Genomic DNA, 20,258 nt, shown 5'->3' on the forward strand with positions numbered 1-20,258 from the left:
GTGATAACCACTATATGATAAGTAAAATGAAATAACCTCAGAGATTAACGTCACAGCAACACTATGACGTTTGGGCCTAAATTTCCAGATTTACAAATCTTGTGTTTTTTATTTGCCCACATCTTCTATTTCAGTTCATAAGTAACCTATTTCTTACCAAACACTTATTAAGAAATCAATGCTGCAGTTCCCTGAAAAAATGATATACAACAGCTAGGAATGAATCTTCCATCCTATCTTGGCTTGGAAGAATCAGATCAGTTGAGCAACAAAGTCAAGACAATTTGGCATCATGTAAAGACGTGTTAACGATTGCTTTAATCGGATCTTTGATGCCTAACACAACATTATGGCATTGCATTTTTTTTAAACTTCCTCCATTTTTCAGATTTTACCACAACAAATAGAAATAGTAAATAAAGCTGAGTCCTTCGCAGTCACCCAGCAATGATTAAACTCAGAAAGACTATGGAAAAACACAGTGACATATAAACCAGTGTTTGAATAAAAACAAAATCTTCAGTGTGAGTTGTGGCTTCTCTTGCTTTTACTAAAAATGTATAGATGTCCAAAGAAGAGTCAAAGTATTTTACCCACTTAATCCTTCATTTTGTGGTTTTTTTAACAGGGCTTTTCCCCCAATATATTTTGAAAGGTTTGACCTGTCGAATCTATTTTGGGAAAAACTGCACCGGTGTGATAATTATCACATAACTCATAATTCCGGTCACTGTGCCAGCAAGCGTTTGCCCAAGCATCGGAAATCAACACTCAACTTGTCATTTTTGCCAAAGTTTTAGCCATGCGCAATGATAACATTGTGCTTGGATTTACCTCCACTAAAAAAGCTATGAAATATCCTACCTAAAAGCTCTTAAAAAATTAGACATATACATTGTATGACTTGTGTAGCTATGTGTTGCACAACCATTATTCCGCAAAACTTCATGAATTTTGGCCATTTAATTGGCCAAAAAGGAAATGGAAGGGCGGAAATACAAATTTAAAAAATGAATGAATGGGGCAACATATGGACAATTGTGTTGTGCGCCCTTCTAGGAGTTACTGTTGCTTTACATTTTTTGTTGAGCTTCCTGAAGAAGATGTAGGTCTTAGAAGGAGTGTTATGACCAGAATTTGTAGATGCGGCTATGTGTTTGTGGGGTTAGTATACTGTACTGGGAAGTAATCTGTCTTCTTTGTAGATGATACATTTCCACTTGTGCTACTGCTAATCAAGCTTTTTTGTACAGCCTTAGTGGCTTTGATCACCAGGGTAAGGGACAACGTCACAATATTTTTTTCACATAGAAGAGTAAGTGATACATTAGTCTGTATTAGATCAAATGTTCTGAAACTTCTTACCCTCAGAGGTCTGAAGAACAAGAATCTTGCTGTACTGGCTGACTCCTGATTTGTTAAAACCCTTGACCCGCGCGCTGTACGTGCTGTTGAAGTGAAGGCCGTCAACGGTGCACATGGTCTCCTTCCCAACAAACACCTCCTAAAGGAACAAAATGGCAGATTTCAGAGTCAGGCATGGCATTATTTATAAAGCGGAATGCTTTCCACTGCCAATGTGACAAATGTCGCTGGGCTCTGTAAGAAGGGATGGCTGCCTAAAGGGCTGTCAACATTGATATTTCGATGGAGTCGTCCTGGAGATTTCCTTGCCGGAAGCTCAAAAAGAATCACACCAATCAAAAGCAAATTGTGTCCAAACTTTCTCCTGCCAAAGTACTAACACAATTTTATTTTGGAGTCAATTGTTTCAGTCTTTTTGAGATACTCTGGCATGAACCCCGTCTACCCATGCGTGGTAAGGTTATCAGTAGTAAGCCCCTTTAGTCCAATTTGAAAATTTTTATTTATACTAGCATATGATGCATTTACATAGCTAAATGCTAGCAAGAGACATTAGGACTGGCCATTGGGTCAGTCTGCGCAGGACCACTCATTGTATTTGGTTGCTTTGCCTGTACCCATAGTCCATCCGCTGCTCTGGCTGGTGCATATTTGGTAAAGCGGAATACCAGGTTAGGACCATTTTTTCCCAGTTGGCACTCTATTTTGCTTTTGCAAAGGTGCATGGCATAATTTTTGTTCCCTGCCTGGGACATCCATGCGTTGGATGGTGGACCTATGCCGTGACAGTATGCATTGGGAGGACCTCCTTAAACAGACAGAACTCTGAGTGTCACTCTAAATGAAGCATGAGAACCAGGGGTTTGACAGATCTCTAAATATTTAGGCTTGCATTCAGACTGTCATCTCTCCAGGGAAAAACACAATACATTTTTTTAGGTGACTACCATGAACTTTTTAACCGCTTTTGTGCGTCGGACAGCCCCCGGCAGTCTGACATCACGGTGGGCATGTACGGAGGATGGCCGGGGGCCGTCCGAACCACGCAAGTGTCAATTTTTTACACACCACGGGGGAATTCCAGGCGCAGCAAAGTGGTTAACCATCTATGAAACAATAATAGATCTACATTGCATTTGCTGGGCATAATAAACATGGCAGAGGTGGCTAAATAAATATTAGTGTGGGAGTTGTAGGGTAAAATGCTCTGACAAAGCTTTAACAAGCACTGCACACTTTAGATAACAGGAAGGTTTAAAACGTAAAATCATATAATTGGCTGAGTTGTGCTACAATCGAAGGTGGTGCATAGATTTTTACCAGCCTATGCAAAGTGACATTTAACCAGCCCGCTGTCATCGTAATAAGGCTTGTAGGGAAAATGCTGCTTAAGACAGGCATTCAGTATTGTCATGCCATAAACTAGAAATTATTTTAATTGGCTTGCCCTTTGCTTGATTTGTTAATACACAGTTTTTTTTTTACATTTTCTCTTTTTTTGCAATCGAGCTTCAATCTTTATGGCAGTATTATAGCGTACAAGACCTTGCCTTAACTGCTTTCATCAGTTAAAAATTAAATGAGATCACATATTCTCAACTTGTGTCACATTTACAGTAGAGACATGCAGCGTGTTAGGGTTTCCTTACATAATTTCTCCTAGCACATACGGGAATTCAGAGCTCTGTAGCTATTTTGGTTTACATCTTTGTCTTGTTCCTAGTCTCGCGGGATTTGCATTGGCAGCAAAGGGAGTTCCACATTGTTTTGAAACGTCTGTGTATGGTTGATAAAACATTACTGTCTGAACATTGTCTCTTGGGAAATGTACATGTGCTGCACCAGAAATAGCAGTAATTGTGCATGCCGCCATAAAGTGGAAAGAAGCGGTTAATTGTCAGCCCTTCTGAAACCTGGATCTCACAGCAAGGAAGACCAGTCTAGTTCAACTGTGATCCACTCTTGGTCTTCTAGTTTTTCCAAATAAATGTGTGTACCTCCTCAGGTCAGTGCACACTTCTCTGCTTTACTTTATTTGTAAGTCTTTTTGGAAATGTCTTTATTTCTCTGATGTCATTGTATGATGATATTGATGCTCTATTATTTTTAGTAAACAGTTCCGAAACAGCAAACTCAACTACAAACAATATCTGTAACCATCCTCCTATTCTACCTCTATTTTAAAAGACTGTATCACTCTGGAAGCAATGTACATTTTTATTTGTCTAAAGTAAAGTCTCCCCCAAAAACACAACACGATCTCTCTACCAAAGGCGAATAGAGCTGGGATCTGGGAACCAGATGACATCTGCAGCAATACTCTGGGTAAACTTTCAAAGTATCCCACTCTGTTTTTGTGAGGTAAGAGACATCAATGAGTAGATCAATATATACATTCTGGAACTTATGTCGGACTAAAAAATCCCATCTGCCCAACTATATCCAAGCATACATAGTTTGGACACTGTAGTTGTGGTTGAAACTAATAGTCCTTGGACATTTTTCATTTTGATTGCTAATACCTGTGGTCCCAGTTGTCAAATCCGCACAGAATGTGCAAAACAAATAATTCATGCAGGATTCTTGTAACTTGAGTTCACATTAGGCGATTGGGAGGGGGAAGTCTAGAATAGGAAGGATAACATGTGCAGTTTGATTAATAATTCTTTTGTAATATTTGGCAAGTGATACATCACAAACCACAAGACAGAATGAACCTAAACCTGGAGAAGAATGGACTACTTGATTGAAGATAGAATCCTATTATTTTTGTTGTCTATCTTTCCTGCGTTTTTTTGGAAAAAAGTCCAATAAATGAGGTGTCAAAATGTATTGCTATCTGACAGGTTGGTGTGAGAACTGGTTCACAAAGCAACATTTTAATCTTTCGTGACCCTCTGATTTGCTGGCAGGAGCTGAAAATTTTTGTTGCAAATGCCATTTTGCAGGTTGAATTAGTCTTCTGGGCCCCTGAAGCGCATTGTCAAAATAATAATGTGCGCCATTGGTGGCAGGTCGAAAACATCCCACCTCCATTTGAAATGGGACAAATTCTAGATGGGTGTAAAATTCATTTTTTCCACAGGCATCAAACTGATGTTGCTTTGTTAAATTACTGGGTTTCAATAATTGATTCATAGTTTGCAGTCTGCAAACTAAGGTTCAAATGTTTATTCATGAATGCTGTCTCCTGTTCTAGTGTCCTGTGGAGATGGTCACAGGCCATGCCCAACATATACTGAGGGCAATGTAAAATGTAGGGTGCTAAAAACCGGCATATGGATAATTGCAGGTAAGTATACAATTTAATTAATAAAACGAAATTCGTAGCACGCACAGCATCGTATTTTGCCATGCTGTGCGTGCTACGAATTTCGTTTTATTAATTAAATTGTGTACTTACCTGCAATTATCCAATGCCGGTTTTTAGCACCCTCCACCCTGCCCCTCCCCTTCCCCGCCTCCCTGCCCCACCGTAACTCTCTCCATGGGCCGCGGCTGGTCACTATTCGTTTATGTAAAACTAGTGTCAAAACTGATGCCATTTTTTAATGCAAAATGCTTCTTGTTATTATTTTCCAAATCTGCTACTTCTAAACTTGTGTCTACACTTATGCCAACATGTGCTTCGTGATCAAAAACTGTGTGGAAAAGTGCGCGGAACTCATATCCCCCTCTTAATGGTGAATTGGATGGCCTACTTACCCCATGATTTATCCCAATGGTGTATATTGTAAATGATGATTGTACTAATCCGTTAAGCCTATATTGATATTGACTGTATTGTATGACTTACTATATGTTGATGACTGTTGAATAAAAGGATTTATAAAAAAACAACAACAAAAAACTGCTGTACATCAGGGCAGAAAATAGAAATCATAGCAATTTATTTATTTTTATTTATTTATTTAAAATTTATAATGCGCGACAGCTACCCGCAGTGGGTTTCCCGGCGCAAGGGATAGACTGAAGAAGAAAACTGACATCAGACACAGCTGAATTTAGCAACAAGAGCTACAGGGAATTAGTTTAAAAGAGTAGGGTCTTCAGTTTTTTTCGAAAACAGAGCATGTTGGTCTCGGTCTTCAGGGCAACGGGCAGGGCATTCCAATACTTGGGGCCAAGATGGGAGAAGGATCTTCCACCCATCTTCACTAGCTTAAATCTGGGGATAACATAATCACAATTGGCCGATGATCTCAAAGTACGCTGGGGCCTATAGGGTTGGACTAAACTTTGTAGATACAATGGGGCAGAACCCTGTTTGATTTTAAAAAGATAGCATAAGGCTTTGAATTTAATTCGACTCGAGATCTTGAGCCAATGGAGATCGCGAAGAGCCTGCACAGCCGAAGACCTCCTCGGAATATTACAAAGGAGACGAGCTGATGAATTTTGTACGACCTGTAATTTTTTGACAGTCGCGGCATCTGCGCCAAGATAGAGAACATTACCGTAGTCCAGGCGAGATGTTACTAACGCCTGGACTACGGTTCTCCAAGCGGCATGAGGCAACATCCAGAGAATTTTTTGGAGCCATCGTAAGGTAGTAAAACAAATGGCCGCCACCTTGGTGGCTTGTTGCCTCATAGACAGTCTATCATCTATGAGAAAACCCAGGTTACGTACCACCTGGACTGGTAGAGGGGTAGGACCCATAGTGCTGGGCCAGTGTTGAGGGCCCCAGAGATCTTTCTGTTTCCCCAAAATAATGATCTCGGTTTTATCACCGTTAAGCTTGAGGAGATGCCTCTGCATCCACTCAGCCACAAGTGACAAACCAATTTTCAAACCAGACACGCTGTTATCTTCAGTGCTGGAGAGGGAAAAAACGATTTGCGTGTCATCGGCGTATGAAAAAATAGTCAGCCCGGCTTCCTCTGCGATGGTAGCGAGAGGTTTGATGTAGATATTAAATAGCAGCGGGCTGAGAATAGACCCCTGAGGGACACCATACGCCGATGAACATATCGTGGATGCAGCTTTCTGAGAGAAAACTTGGAATGTGCGCTCACTTAAAAAGGAGGCAAACCAAGCAAGTGCGGGGCCATCTATTCCAAGGGAATGGAGAGAATTTAATAAGATGGAATGGGACACGGTATCGAACGCTGCGCTCAGATCCAGAAGGATGAGAGCAGAAGTTTCACCGCGATCGATACCGTGCCGAAGTCTCTCCGTTACCCCTAGTAATGCAGTCTCAGTAGAATAGTGAGCTCGAAAACCGGACTGGGATGGATGTAAAAAGCCCTGATTTTCAATAAAAAGAGAAAGCTGCGTGTTAACATGCCTCTCCAGTATCTTTGAGAAGATAGGCAGCAAAGAAATAGGTCTGAAGTTGGCAAGGTTTGATGTGTCCGCACCAGCCTTTTTCAGAAGTGGGACCACCATCGCATGCTTCCAGTCCTGTGGCACACGAGACTCACTCAGGGAGGTATTAAGAAGTCTCATAAGAGGGCGCCGACACTCAAAATCGAGCAACTTAAGGATTTTAGCAGGCACCGGATCACGCGGTGAACCAGATCTTACACTGTTCAGGCAGGCGAGGAACGAGTCATCATCAAACAGAAGCCAGTTAGTTATCTTTGCCCCTAGAGACAAAGGTACAGTCATAGTCGCACACCCCAGTTGAGACTGAGTTGCTGTGTTAGAGGCACTCATGGAGTTGTTAATACGCTCAACTTTGGCGATAAAAAATTCCGCAATGGAATTACATTGGGCTTCTTCCAAGACTGGGGGGGTCGGTAAAGTATCAGCACCAGTCAATTTTTTAACCACTGCAAATAGAGTGCGAGGGCAATTCTGAGCTTGCGACACTATATTTGTCGTGTATGTAGCTCTTGCCTCTTTACACCTAGAATGGTATCCCTTCAATGCTTCTTTGTAAGCGATCTTTCGAGAAGCAGAGTAAGTGCGCCTCCATTTCCTTTCCAAGGCCTTACAATTAGTTCTCTGAACCTTTAAATCGGGCGAGAACCATGGGGCCGGACATCGATGGAGTTTGGTAAGTCTCGGAGTAGGGGGAAGCACGATGTTTACAGCATTCGTGAGCCAAGATGTAACTGCCAAATTCAGGTCTTTAAGAGGGGCTTCGTCATTTAAAGGACGAGTATCAAAGAGATGTTGGTTAAACTTCGAAATATCTAGTTTACCCCATCTATGGACTAGTTCGCCCTTGCCCTGTCTATTCAAAATAGGCAGTTTGATGTCAGATAGGGCGAAGTGGACTGCGAAATGATCAGTCCAGTCCAAAGGACGAGCACTCTGTGAGCAGTCAAAGGAAACATTGGAAAGAATTGGATCCAATTGATGCCCCGCCGAGTGAGTGGGACCCGAATTGCACAACATCAGGCTCAATACCTCTAAATCACTTAAAAAACTCTTACTTAAGGCGCAAGAAGTGTCATCAAGATGTAAATTTAAATCGCCAAGAATAGTAAAATTTGCGGCTTTAAGAAGTAGAAGAGCTATAGAGTTGGTGAGCACGGATATCCAGGTATGGGCATTGCCGGGAGGGCGATATATCAAAAGGCCAGATAAAGTAAATTGTGGGTTAATAGCAAGTTTAAAAAGTGCTGCCTCACAACCAGGAAGAGGGAAAGTTTCAAGTTTGCAAAGGTAACAAGACTTGAAAATTATAGCAATACCTCCTCCTTTCCCAGAGTCTCTGTCCTGTCTCAATATGACATAATTGCTAGGGACGGCACACGCAATATCCGGGCCGGAACTACCATGAAGCCAGGTTTCCGTTAGGAACAGAGCATCAGGTTTCTCAGCGACCAAAAAATCAAAAATATTTGATTTATGTTTAGGTAGCGACCGGCAATTAATATTCCAGAACTGGAGAATAGGATGTTTAGCAGGAGGTACCTTTGTCCTTCTGCGACCACGCGAATGGACCGGTTTCATGGCCTTACAGGTAGACATTTTACCCGTACGAAAAGTACAACCTCCACAGTTGAAATTATGGGTCGGTAAGGAACAACAAGAGCAGGATAAATTAGAAGGAGGGCGTAGTGATCGCAAAAACTCACCCGTATAGGACATCATAGGTACAGCCTGAGGTGCAGGAGTAGGCATAGCTGTAAATCAGAGTCCCTAAGCGCAGTCTGGCCCGGTCTGACGCGGACGGGCGCAGACGGGCAGGACTCTGGCACGACTCAGGCTACGCGAGAGGCGATCCCGCTGCGCGATCCCGCTGCGCTAGGCAGGGAGCTTTAAGTAGGCGTCCCCTGTGAGCTTCTGCGCACTAAAGCGCTCCCTGAAGATGGCGCCCGAGCAGACAAACACCAACTACCCCACTCCGAGATGTCTGCTGCTGAAAGAGCCCACCCCGGGAACCGGACCCGCTCGAATAGCGGTGGTTAACAATTAGGATGCAGGTGAGAGGGCAGAGATTAAAATCAAGGCAAATAACTGAGGAAGAAATAAAATAATAAACCAGGTCGTTTTAAAATGCAAAAAAGCGTCGTGCACACGAAGCGCTAGGCAGCGATGTAAATGTCAGTCAGGGCTAACCCTGAAGCAGCTCGCCTTAAATAGGCGTCCCCTGTGTGCTTCTGCGCACTAAAGCGCTCCCTGAAGATGGCGCCCGAGCAGACAAACGCCAACTACCCCACTCCGAGATGTCTGCTGCTGAAAGAGCCCACCCCGGGAACCGGACCCGCTCGAATAGCGGTGGTTAACAATTAGGATGCAGGTGAGAGGGCAGAGATTAAAATCAAGGCAAATAACTGAGGAAGAAATAAAATAATAAACCAGGTCGTTTTAAAATGCAAAAAAGCGTCGTGCGCACGAAGCGCTAGGCAGCGATGTAAATGTCAGTCAGCAATGACTTCAAATATTCAGAATGTATTTTTAATGATTCTTATATAGGCTTAAAGACGTGATTCCAATCACTCCTGTAAGGTAAATAATCGTCCTATAAACGTGGCTTATTGAGAGTTTGAAAGCCCTCCCATAGAAATAATAGGCCTCCCTGGTCGATATGTTAGAAAAGGTGTAACAATACCCACTCCTTAAGCAGAGGTCTATTTCCACGAATATCAACCAATGCCATTCGTCCTCTTCTTATCACCTCAATCTATCAAAAACGTGGGGATCAAAAAATATATATCTTTTAAAAAGTCACTTTCGTTCATCATTCTAAAAATACCTCCCTATTCAGAACATTATCTATTACTCAATCGAGTTTGTAGAAACTTCCAGCAGTAGAAAATGTGCATATACCATTCATCTGGTGAAGGAAGACTTAAAACTTGCACAACCAGGAAGTACACTGATAACCAGGAGGTAGCACTGACAACCAGGAAGTACATTGACAACCAGGAAGTATACTAACATCTGCATGGAATAAAGAATTTCAATAAGAAGTTTTGCCTTGTTTCAGTGTGGGAAGAGAGAAGTCCGCAATCTGTACCTACCCTGAACTGACCGCCATTTCCATCATCCAGCTCTAGAATGTATCCTTCCACCTGGACCATCGATAATGGCGGCTGCTTCCACGACAAGGTGGCGCTGTTGTTGTGGGTACAGCATTCTTCCAACTGCAGGATAGGGGCTGCTGGTACTTGAGAGGGAACTAAGCAACATTTAGATAAAGCCTAGATGGTATGAGCAAATAAGAACACATAGTCTCACAACAAAAGCCAACAACACATATCAAGCAGTGTGTCTGGGACATAAGAACGGGAGGTAATATGGTATAACAGTATGCTATAATTACTCACACTAGTACAGCATGAACAGTAAACAGTGTTATCTAAATTACACCAGGACACAAGCAACTACAGCAACTGCCCAAATCACTACTCCATTGTATTAACAGAGTTATTTCTTTACATTTTTATTATTGATAAATCTCTCTCACAAACACATTCACACATGCGCTAAGGATAAGTAGGGGAAAATGTTTGGCTGTAGTGACTGGAACCAGTGGGACACTTTGTGTAATGTGCTGTGGTCCTTCAAACAGGCCCAGAAACATTTGAAGTTAACTCTGAAGGAAAGGAACAGTTCTATGTAAGGGAGCCTGTCATTTCAGCCAATTTTCCAAGTGGACATAAATATCATACCATCTTATGAAACAGGGGATTCTACTTCAGTGCTGTCTCACAGGAGTAGCAGTTCACAAATACATCACAGAATGAGTTATATACGTTTTACTTATGTTTATGTCATTTGGTAGCACTTTGCATGCAGTAAATATTTGGTTGCTGATATTTCTTCAAACATTTTCTAGCTTATTTGTGAATTCATGTTGATTATTAATCCAAAGTAACAAAACCATGCATTCCTCTTTCAAACAAAAGATATGGAATAATCAATTTTGTTAGAAGCTACTACATATTTTTTTTGCAGAGAAAACTCAATTTGCCTAAGCAGGAACACAGTCCATCGGGTGCTTCCTTCATATGAATTCCTGCTATGGGATTAAACCAGAACACTCTTCTCCCAATGAGGATGAACATGGATGCAGCCCTATTGGTGAAGAGGCTGGGCTACCTACTAGCCATCCACCCACCGCCTTCAGCTAATCTACAGGGGCAGAGTAGGGGACATTTCATCATCTGCTTAGTCCCCAGTAAAGCCAAGCACAAGTGGCCCCTAGTGATAGGTTTATTAGATATAGATTATAGGATAGATTAGTTTAATTGATCATCAATGTTTCGCTTTATAGCCATAACATGCAAACATGGGGTTACATCCGAACATAAAAAGATACAACTGCCAGCAGCATGCGAGTAAAAGTTCAAAGATAACAACCAAATACATCGATGTTAAAATCACTGTAAGAACGATAAAACCACACAAAAAGCCATTATGTTAGCAGTGCATACAACAGTTCCTAAAACAAGAATATGAATAAAACCAGCCTACCAGACAAGTACTGCGTATCACACTCTGTTTTCTCTTTTCTCAAGATAGGCCAGGCAGTCCATGAATAAGAGGCAATGGTGCAAACAGTATCAATACCACCTGTCCTACAGTACAATGGTACGGCGTCATGATAAGACTATATTCTAAACGTATTAAACAGCGGGCGAAGCCAAGTCTGCCTTGAGACCACAGATTTTCTGCAAAACATTTAATATTGTATCCGTGCCCTCTAAAGTGCATGTTCAATCTTGGGACAGATGTGTCACCCACTTAGAACAGTACATTCTGGTTGGAAGTGCTCCCGGTGGTGGAAGCGGTGGGTGGGGGGAATACACAAATGAGCACAGACAAAACAAAATAAAAATACTTAACGGTCTCCGCATTGCTCCTCTCCCGATCTTCGACTGACAGGACCGGCTGGTGCACACTGCACAGGCTCCCAGATGTCAATCCCATCACTTCTCTCATGCTGGGAATGCTATTCCCAGCACGAGTCTATATCAGGCCAGGATATATTGTTCACTGCACTGCTCAAAGCTCATCAGACTTGAAACAAGTCACATAGAAGACTGTAGCTATATTGGTTATTAAGGTCAGCCTAACAGACACTCTTCTTGCTCAGGTCAGGCAGCCAGGAGCTAGACATACATTAAATGCACAGGCTTCTGGCTGCCCGAGCTGAACTTTGCCAGGCTGAGCTTTTTACAACTCTGTGAGCATCTCTGCCTCGGCCTGGCAATGGTGGCTTTGAGGGCCTCCCCCTTATGACAAGGGGGAGCGTCACCGATTGTCTCGGACCTGGACGCTTCCGTTTTAAGCCCTGAAGTGCCCAGGGCTGAGTATCAATCAGTGACACTTCATCACAGAGTGGGGGGTGGGGCCAGCAGTCTCTTGGCCCCACCCCACTCTGACGAGTTAGGGACTGCTGTTGACCTTATGTCAACCAATGAGGGAAGGCAGAAGCCCCAAACCTTCTGGGACATCCGAAGCTTCCCTCTCTACAGTGAAGGTAAGTTTTATGGTTTTTTTTGTATGTTTTGTGCGAGCGTGCATGCATGTATGAATGAATGTATGTGTATTTGTTACTGAGTGTTGTGAATGGGTGTGTGTGCGTGTGCATGTGTAAATACGAGGGTGTGAGTGTGCATGTATGTGTGTGTGGCCCTCTGCCCCCATCCCCGGTAAAATTAATAACCGCCACTGTTGGTTATGGTGCAGGAAAAGTAAGAATTTGAAGTGTTGTATTTAACCACTGATTTACCTCCCAGTGACATTACCCACAGTAAGCGTAGCATTTAATTATTCCTCATGCAGGGAGCATGCAGTCTCAGGTGTAATAGCATTAAAATGCAGTGGCACCAACATTTCTGCATCACATACATTGCACCATAGCAATTTCACATATATGTTTGTGCAGCCTGACAAATCTCTCTCTTCCTCTCTCTCCCCCTCTCTCTCTCCCTCTACCCTACCCTACCCTCCCCCTCTCCCTCTCCCTCTCTCTCTCTTTCTCTCTCTCTCCCTCCCTCTCTCTCTCTCTCTCTCTCTCTCTCTCTCTCTCTCTCTCTCTCTCTCTCTCTCTACCTCTCCCTCTCCTAGAATACACTTTTATGAGTGTGGGTAGCTCTGAAAAGTATGTGTCACAGTCAGCATGATCGGGGTTGCCCAAGGGGAGGTTTAAAAGCTAAGGAAACCAGGAACACTCAACAGTAATTTCCTGCAGGCTATGAATGACGCTGCAGATTTCAAGAAAGCTTGTTGTTCTCTGCTGGCAAGCACAGCTCCAAGGCACATTTGGGAGATACCTGTGGAAGCCTGACAAAGGCAATCTTTGCTCAAGGATAAACTGATCCTGAGTAGTTCTAATCTGCCTGGAACAAGAAGGCTCTCTTCCAGCACTGGGTGTGTGCAGTGTACATTCTTCCCTTTATTGTTTGACTGGAAGCTGCAGAAGGTACGGATATTAATAACAAACATGGCCTCACCCTAGGGACAGGATCAAGACAGGAGATGAGAAAAAAGACAAGAGATACAAATATAAACACACACTCACTCATAAACATGCACACTCACACACACACGAACGCACAAATATTTGACTCCAGCAGCAATGCAGGAGGTATTATCATCTAATTCCACACTGTAGTGACAGAGTTTAAATTACCATTAAGAGTATTGAAATGGTAATTATGGCATCATATATAACTAATACCCTGGACGGCAATGCAGGAGGCATTATCATCTAATTCCACACTGTAGTGACAGAGTTTAAATTACCATTAAGAGTATTGAAATGGTAATTATGGCATCATATATAACTAATACCCTGCTGCAGTCAGTAACCGCCAAGCTGCGGCCATGGCTCCGGCTTCCTATTAGCATAATCGGCCACTGTAATATTATTAACTCCTTCGCTGCGGGGCAAATTATGCCACGGTGCGAAGGGGGGGGCGGGGCTGGGCGTGGCGATGCCATACTGAGGACGGCTTCCGGCCGTCATAAATCACGGTGGGTGTGTGCTCATGACGGCCGGGAGCTGTCCGAACTCCGCCCACTGATTACTTCCCTCGCACAGGCGGGGAAATAATAACGCGGGGGCGGAGCGGCAACGTTCGGACGGCTCCCGGCCGTCTTGAGCACACGCCTACTGTGACACATGATGGCCGGGAGCCGTCATGAGCACCCAAGGAGTTAAAATGAATATGGTATGTACTTATTTCAAGCTATCACACTTCGAGTTCCGGACAGTTTTTTTAGGCATCTTGAAGGTGTCATCAGCAGTTTTATATGGGGCTATAAATTGGCTTAAACTTCGTATAAATAAGGTGGGTTTTAGCTACCTGATTTTAAATTGTACTTGTGCAGCATTTGCTGGTCGCATACGTAATACGCTCACTGGGCGGGAACCACAACCATCCATCTTGGGATACCAACTTGCTTTGCAGTCTGACGCCAGGGTTTTTCATAGATTTACAGATCCGGACTTCTACAAACAGGTTCGATTGAAAATTATTGGGACTATGGTTTGTATCTGGAGGGAAATATGCTCTCGCTACTGTTTGGCTGCATTGCACGCAGATACACATTGTGGGGCAACCCAGCATTTCCCAAAATATTCCATGTTAATGTTAATATTAATGTTATTGATATTTCTATAGTGCAAACTAATACCCGAAGGTGTCCTGGTGCTGCATATGATGTCCTAAAGAGATTACTAACCGGGGTCATAGGGGAACATCATTTGCTTGCAAAAAGGCAAGTTTTAAGAGATTTCCTGAAGTCTAGATGGTTTGTCAGACACCTTAGCTGCAAAGGAAGACCATTCCATGCCTTAGATGCTCCCAATCCAAAACTTCTGCCCCCCCCAGTTGGACCTCTTTACCAAGGGCAATGACTTGTTGGGCAAGGTTAGGGGTGACAACTATAGGACAGTTTTATGACCTTAATGAATTCAGCTCATTTATATCTCTTCAAACTTCACGGAATCTTCCCTTTAATTTTTTCTTCAAATATTTACAGCTGCAGAACTACTTTTTGCACGGGTGCAAGGAACCAATAGATCGTGAAGCATCGGATATTCTATATTACTTTTATAGGGCACCTGGAAAAGCTTCAGTCAGTGGGCTTTGCTCGCATTGCACTAATAATAATTTACTACTTGCTGCTAAGTGGAGCAAGATGCTTGCCTCAGATTTCAGCAGGAGAGATTCGGAACGCTTTGGAGATTGTCAACCAGTCTACTTTCTCGGTTAGCTTAAAGCTTCAACAGATTAAGACTATATGTATGCTGTATTATACTCCTGAACGGATATCAAAATGGACTGCGAGCTTGCGTTCGGACAGGAACCGATGCCCAAAGTGCGACAGCTATGCAGCAGATATTGTACATATGTTTGCTGGTTGCCTGCCCTTCAGGAATTTTGGGCCTCTGAGGCCCAGCTATTAGTACCCCGCTTTGGCCATGATTTACAGCTGTCATCTAGGAGATCATGATGGAGTGTAAAACGAACTGCAGTCTAACTCCAGATTATTGATTTAGATTATAATTGTATCTGCTCTGCCCGGTTATGCATAGGTAGGTCTTGGGTATCCCCTTCCCCACGAAGGTAGTGGATTGGTGGGTGTTTATTGGTCAAATATACAAATGTGAGTCAGCAGTTGCTAAGATCAGAGGCCCTCTAGCCATAAAATGGTTCCAAAAGTCTGGGCTGATCTCAATTGGGATTCGTAACTTATACTTGTATTTGCATTTAAGATTTATAGAGCGCATTATACCCGAGCGCGCTTACAAAGAAGGAGAGCAACTATAATAGAGAAGACCAGCTCCATAACTTATTACAGCGAGAAACTGCTTAAGAAAGGAAGTTTAGGAGGAGAGACTTGCGGTGTGGGGGGGGGTAGCATATTCCACAGTGTAGCAGCGGCAACATGAAAGGCAGACCCCACTGCCCCCAACATGACTTTATGTAATCTAAAAATATTCACCTTCCTAAGAGAGGCAGACCTCTGCAGTCTATTGGGATTATGCCAGTCAAAGGGTGTTCTCAAATGCAATGACCCTTGGCAATGGAGGGCAGTATGAAGTAGACAGAGAACATTAAAGGTCACGTGCTTCTTGACCGGCAGCCAGTGAAGGGAGCAAATACCCTCTCGGGCCGACCTTAGTTTAGGAACATCCAGGACTAGCCAGGCCACCACAATCAGAATAGTATGAAGTCTATTAAGGGTGGAAATATTAATATTTAAGTACAGAGCATTACAGTAGTCAAGGTGTGATTAAATGAATGCAATGACTATCGCAACTCTGAGCTCAACATGAATAAAATGAATAACTTTTTAAAACTTTTAATAATGTGGAAACATGAACTCACAGACTTCATGGCCTGCCTGTCAAAGGCCTCAGTGACCGGACGAGGTAAGCTGCCGCAAGAGTCTAGCCACACAACTCAGACCATACTGATGCTTGTTCTTTAAAAATTAGGATCTCTGTCTTGTCGGCATTCAGTTTCAACCAATTTCTTTCAGCCAGTTTTTTATATCCAACATACAGCATTTGAACCTTTCTGCCAACACTGAAATATTATCTGATATCAAGACAATGATTTAGGTATCATCCGCATAGGATAATGCTTGAAAGCTGAAGGAACTAATCAGACTGGTCAAGGGGACAACATAAATATTAAACAGATTAGGGCTAAGAGAGGATCCCTGTGGAACTCCACATGGTAACTGAAAAGAACCATCCCTAAAGTGCCCACAGCTCACAGTGTGAGATCTGTTGGTAATAAAGGACTCCATTAGGGCTAAAGCGGTGCCTGTTAGACCTGGAGTCCTTAGGCGTATTTCCCCAGTCTTTTTGCTTCCGGTTTCCAGGTTTTGGTGGTACTCTGGATAATATTTTTTCTGGTTTAGAGTTTCTGCGCACTTTAATACTGATGATCAATACTAAAGTGCAAGGGCTCCGTTTGTAAATTGTGTTATTGGCTTATTTGATTTAAAACTCAGTCCTGAGTATAGTTCCCTGTGTTTGCCCAGGGCCTGTAAATCAAATTCTACTTGTGGGTCTGCATCACTGGTTGTACCACACACACAAGTAGCTTTTCAAAGTTGTCTCAGACCTGCCACTGCAGTGTCGGCACACAGTTTTGTTTATAACTACCATGTCGACCTGGCAATTGCACTTGCCTGGCCTTTCCCTTCCCTTAATTCTAAGTCACCACTAAGGTAGGCCAACGGTAGCCCTATCTGCAGGATGCCTTGATGCAAAAGGTAGGACATGTAGTGGTGTATTTTTGCATGTCCTAATGATGAAATACTGTGTATTTTGTTTTCACTGTTGAAAGGCTATCGCTCCGAGAGGCTTGGTAACACTTTACCAATGTAACTGATTCGATCCGCCAAGAAATCAGCATTCAAGGACCGTCTCGACAACAATTCTCATAACAGCAAGGAACTCTTCAATATCGTCAAAGAATTCACCAGCCCCTCCGCAGCTTCCAACGATATCACTAACTCCCAAGACCTCTGCGATGCGCTATCCTCCTTCTTCTACAACAAAATTGCCGACATCCACAACAGCTTCAAGAACACTCCCAATGACCAACCCGCCCCACCCCCTTCAGATCCCATCCCTCCAACTAACAACCTCAGTTCCTGGAACCCAATCACCATTGAAGACACCATTCGCCTCATGAACTCAATACACTCTGGCTCGCCTTCTGACCCCTGTCCCCACTACATCTTCAACAAAGCTGACTCCATCATCGCTCCCCAACTCCGCGATGTCATCAACTGCTCTTTCAACTCTGCCACCTTTCCAGAAATCTGGAAACACGCCGAACTCAGCGCCCTTCTGAAAAAACCCACAGCAGACCCCATAGAACTGAAAAACTACCGACCCATATCCCTCCTCCCTTTCCCGGCCAAAGTAATCGAGAAAGCCGTCAATAGCCAACTCGCCGCCTTCCTTGAAACCAACAACTCTCTGGATCCCTCACAGAACGGCTTTCGAGCCAAACACAGCACCGAAACAGCCCTCATTGCGGCAACCGACGACATCCGAGCACTCCTAGACAACGGAGAAAGAGTGGCCCTCATTCTACTCGACCTCTCCGCCGCCTTCGACACTGTTTGTCACAGCACCCTCATACAACGCCTCAACAACATCGGCATACAAGGAAAAGCCCTGGACTGGATCATCTCTTTCCTAGCTGGAAGAACCCAGAGAGTCCGACTCCCCCCATTCTACTCAGAGCCCACCGAAGTCATCTGCGGCGTTCCTCAAGGTTCCTCACTCAGTCCCACCCTCTTCAACGTCTACATGAGTCCTCTCGCCTCCATCGCACGTCAACACAACCTCAACATCATCTCCTACGCCGACGACACCCAGCTAATCCTTTCACTCACCAAAGACCCCAACACCGCCAAAACCAATCTTCACGAAGGCATTAAAGAAGTAGCCGAATGGATGAAACAGAGCCGCCTAAAACTCAACTCAGACAAAACGGAGGTGCTCATCCTAGGATCCTCCCCCTCAGCTTGGGACGACTCATGGTGGCCTTCCGCTTTGGGATCAGCACCCACACCCACAGACCATGCACGTAACCTTGGCTTCATTCTAAACTCCTCTCTCTCAATGTCCAGACAAGTCAACGCCGTATCATCCTCCTGCTTTAACGTCCTTCGCATTCTCAAAAAGATCTTCTGCTGGATCCCCCTCGAGACAAGAAAGACTGTCACCCATGCACTGGTCACGAGTCGTCTAGACTATGGCAACACACTTTACGCCGGAATTACAACAAAATTGCAGAAAAAGCTCCAGCGTATCCAAAACGCGTCAGCGAGACTCATTTTAGACATCCCGCGCCAAGAGCACATCACCGGACACCTAAAAAATCTCCACTGGCTTCCCGTCAACAAGAGAATTACTTTCCGCCTTCTTACCCACGCACACAAGGCCCTTTATAATCTGGGACCCGAATGCCTCAACTCCCGGCTGTCCTTCTACATTCCCACCCGCCAACTAAGATCATCCAATCAAGCCCTCGCCGCAGTCCCGCGCATCCGAAAAACCACCATGGGTGGCAGATCATTCTCCTTCCTGGCTGCCAAAACCTGGAACTCACTCCCCACCCACCTTCGCCTTACTCAGAACCACATCTCCTTCAGAAAAGAACTGAAAACCTGGCTATTCAACAAATAGTGAACCCCTCCTTCTAGCGCCTTGAGACCCTCTGGGTGAGTAGTGCGCTATATAAATGCCTGAACTTGAAACTTGAACTTGAAATGTATCTTGCGAGTGGGAGATGATAGAAAAAATAGATTTTAGTATGCCTGAACTCAGGATTTAAAATACATCTTTTGGTAAAGATGAGTTTTATGTTGTGTGTTTATAAATGGCACTTTTGGAGTGTAGACATTTTCCTGCTTAACCATCCTGTGTGCCTCTGCCATTTGTGTATTCATCGTCTGGGTTCAGAGTGACAGGACAAGGGGATATGCATGCACACTAGACAGACAAAAGGTGAGTTGTGAGCCCCGCCTTTCCTGGTTGACTCAGACAGGTTGAATAGACCCGGCTGCATTTAGAGTAGTGGGAGGAGCTTTCACTTGCACCTGAATGGACTGTGGCTGCCTTCCACAAAGCTGTCTCTCCTTCCTGGAGTGAACATGGCCTGAGCCAGACAGTACTGGTTTATGGATGCCAGTGGAGCTTTGTTTGTGCCAACTTCAAAGTGAAATGTGGTATAAAGATTGGTGCCCTGACCCCAGAACGAACTTTAAGGCTCTTTTGGATCAAGGAACCTGCCAAGAAGAAGAATTGGAAAAGCTGTGTGCTTTGCTGTGTGTCTCCAAGGACTTCAAGTTGAGCTTGCCCCCTGTTCAAGAAGGCTCATGAACAGCAAAGAATTTGCCTACCTCTTTTGAAACAGATCACTCAGATTCCACTTCAATGTTACAAGCCTTTTGTATTTGTTGTTGCATTGTTTTTATTTCTTGTAAATATTGTAATGATTTTAATTAATCACACAATAAAACGATGATGATGATGAAATGATGATTGCCTACCTCTGGGTGCCGCCTCTGGAACTGTGTGCTCCAGTTGCCACAGAGGGAAACCGCACGCTGATGCCGGCACCAAACCCGCCAGCGGTTCCGTGACCTGAAGGCACCGCAGAGGGCACTGCCGCATCTTGCACCACAACACTGGTCTCACCGACGATGATGTCCGCCGCTGAGCAGCTCCTTGCACCGAGACCTGTGGGCACCGCACTCCGTACTGCCTTGCTTCACTCCACCGCCACGGCCTCACCGAGGCCATCGCCAGCTGACATGCTGCCGCTGTCTGCACCGTGGTTTGGGGGCACTTCTAATAAGTTACACAAAGCACTGCCCCGTCCCACACTGCAGTTTTCCCCACCAACGCCAGCTCCATCGACCGCCGATCTTCCGACGCCATTGCCTGCACCGTGACCACCAGCACCGTGACGAGCATGGGCCCACTTCGCACTGCA

The 20,258-nt window shown here is 44.1% G+C and overlaps 1 protein-coding gene across 2 annotated transcripts in view; it reads right to left on the minus strand.

Moving 5' to 3' along the window:
• The window catches only part of TRIM9 (tripartite motif containing 9), a 459,144-nt gene that overhangs the window by 129,215 nt on the left and 309,671 nt on the right, over positions 1 to 20,258 (minus strand). The window contains exons 6-7 of one of the 2 annotated variants that reach the window (XM_078659735.1): positions 9,789 to 9,934; positions 1,366 to 1,504 (exon numbers count right to left, since the gene is read on the minus strand). In XM_078659735.1, coding sequence (XP_078515861.1) covers positions 1,366 to 1,504; positions 9,789 to 9,934 — 285 coding nt within the window. Of the gene's footprint in view, positions 1 to 1,365; positions 1,505 to 9,788; positions 9,947 to 20,258 lie in introns of both variants that reach the window. The other variant, XM_078659734.1, reaches the window with a different exon arrangement.

This window comes from Lissotriton helveticus, chromosome 9 (genome assembly GCF_964261635.1).
Source record: "Lissotriton helveticus chromosome 9, aLisHel1.1, whole genome shotgun sequence".
NCBI lineage: Eukaryota > Metazoa > Chordata > Amphibia > Caudata > Salamandridae > Lissotriton > Lissotriton helveticus.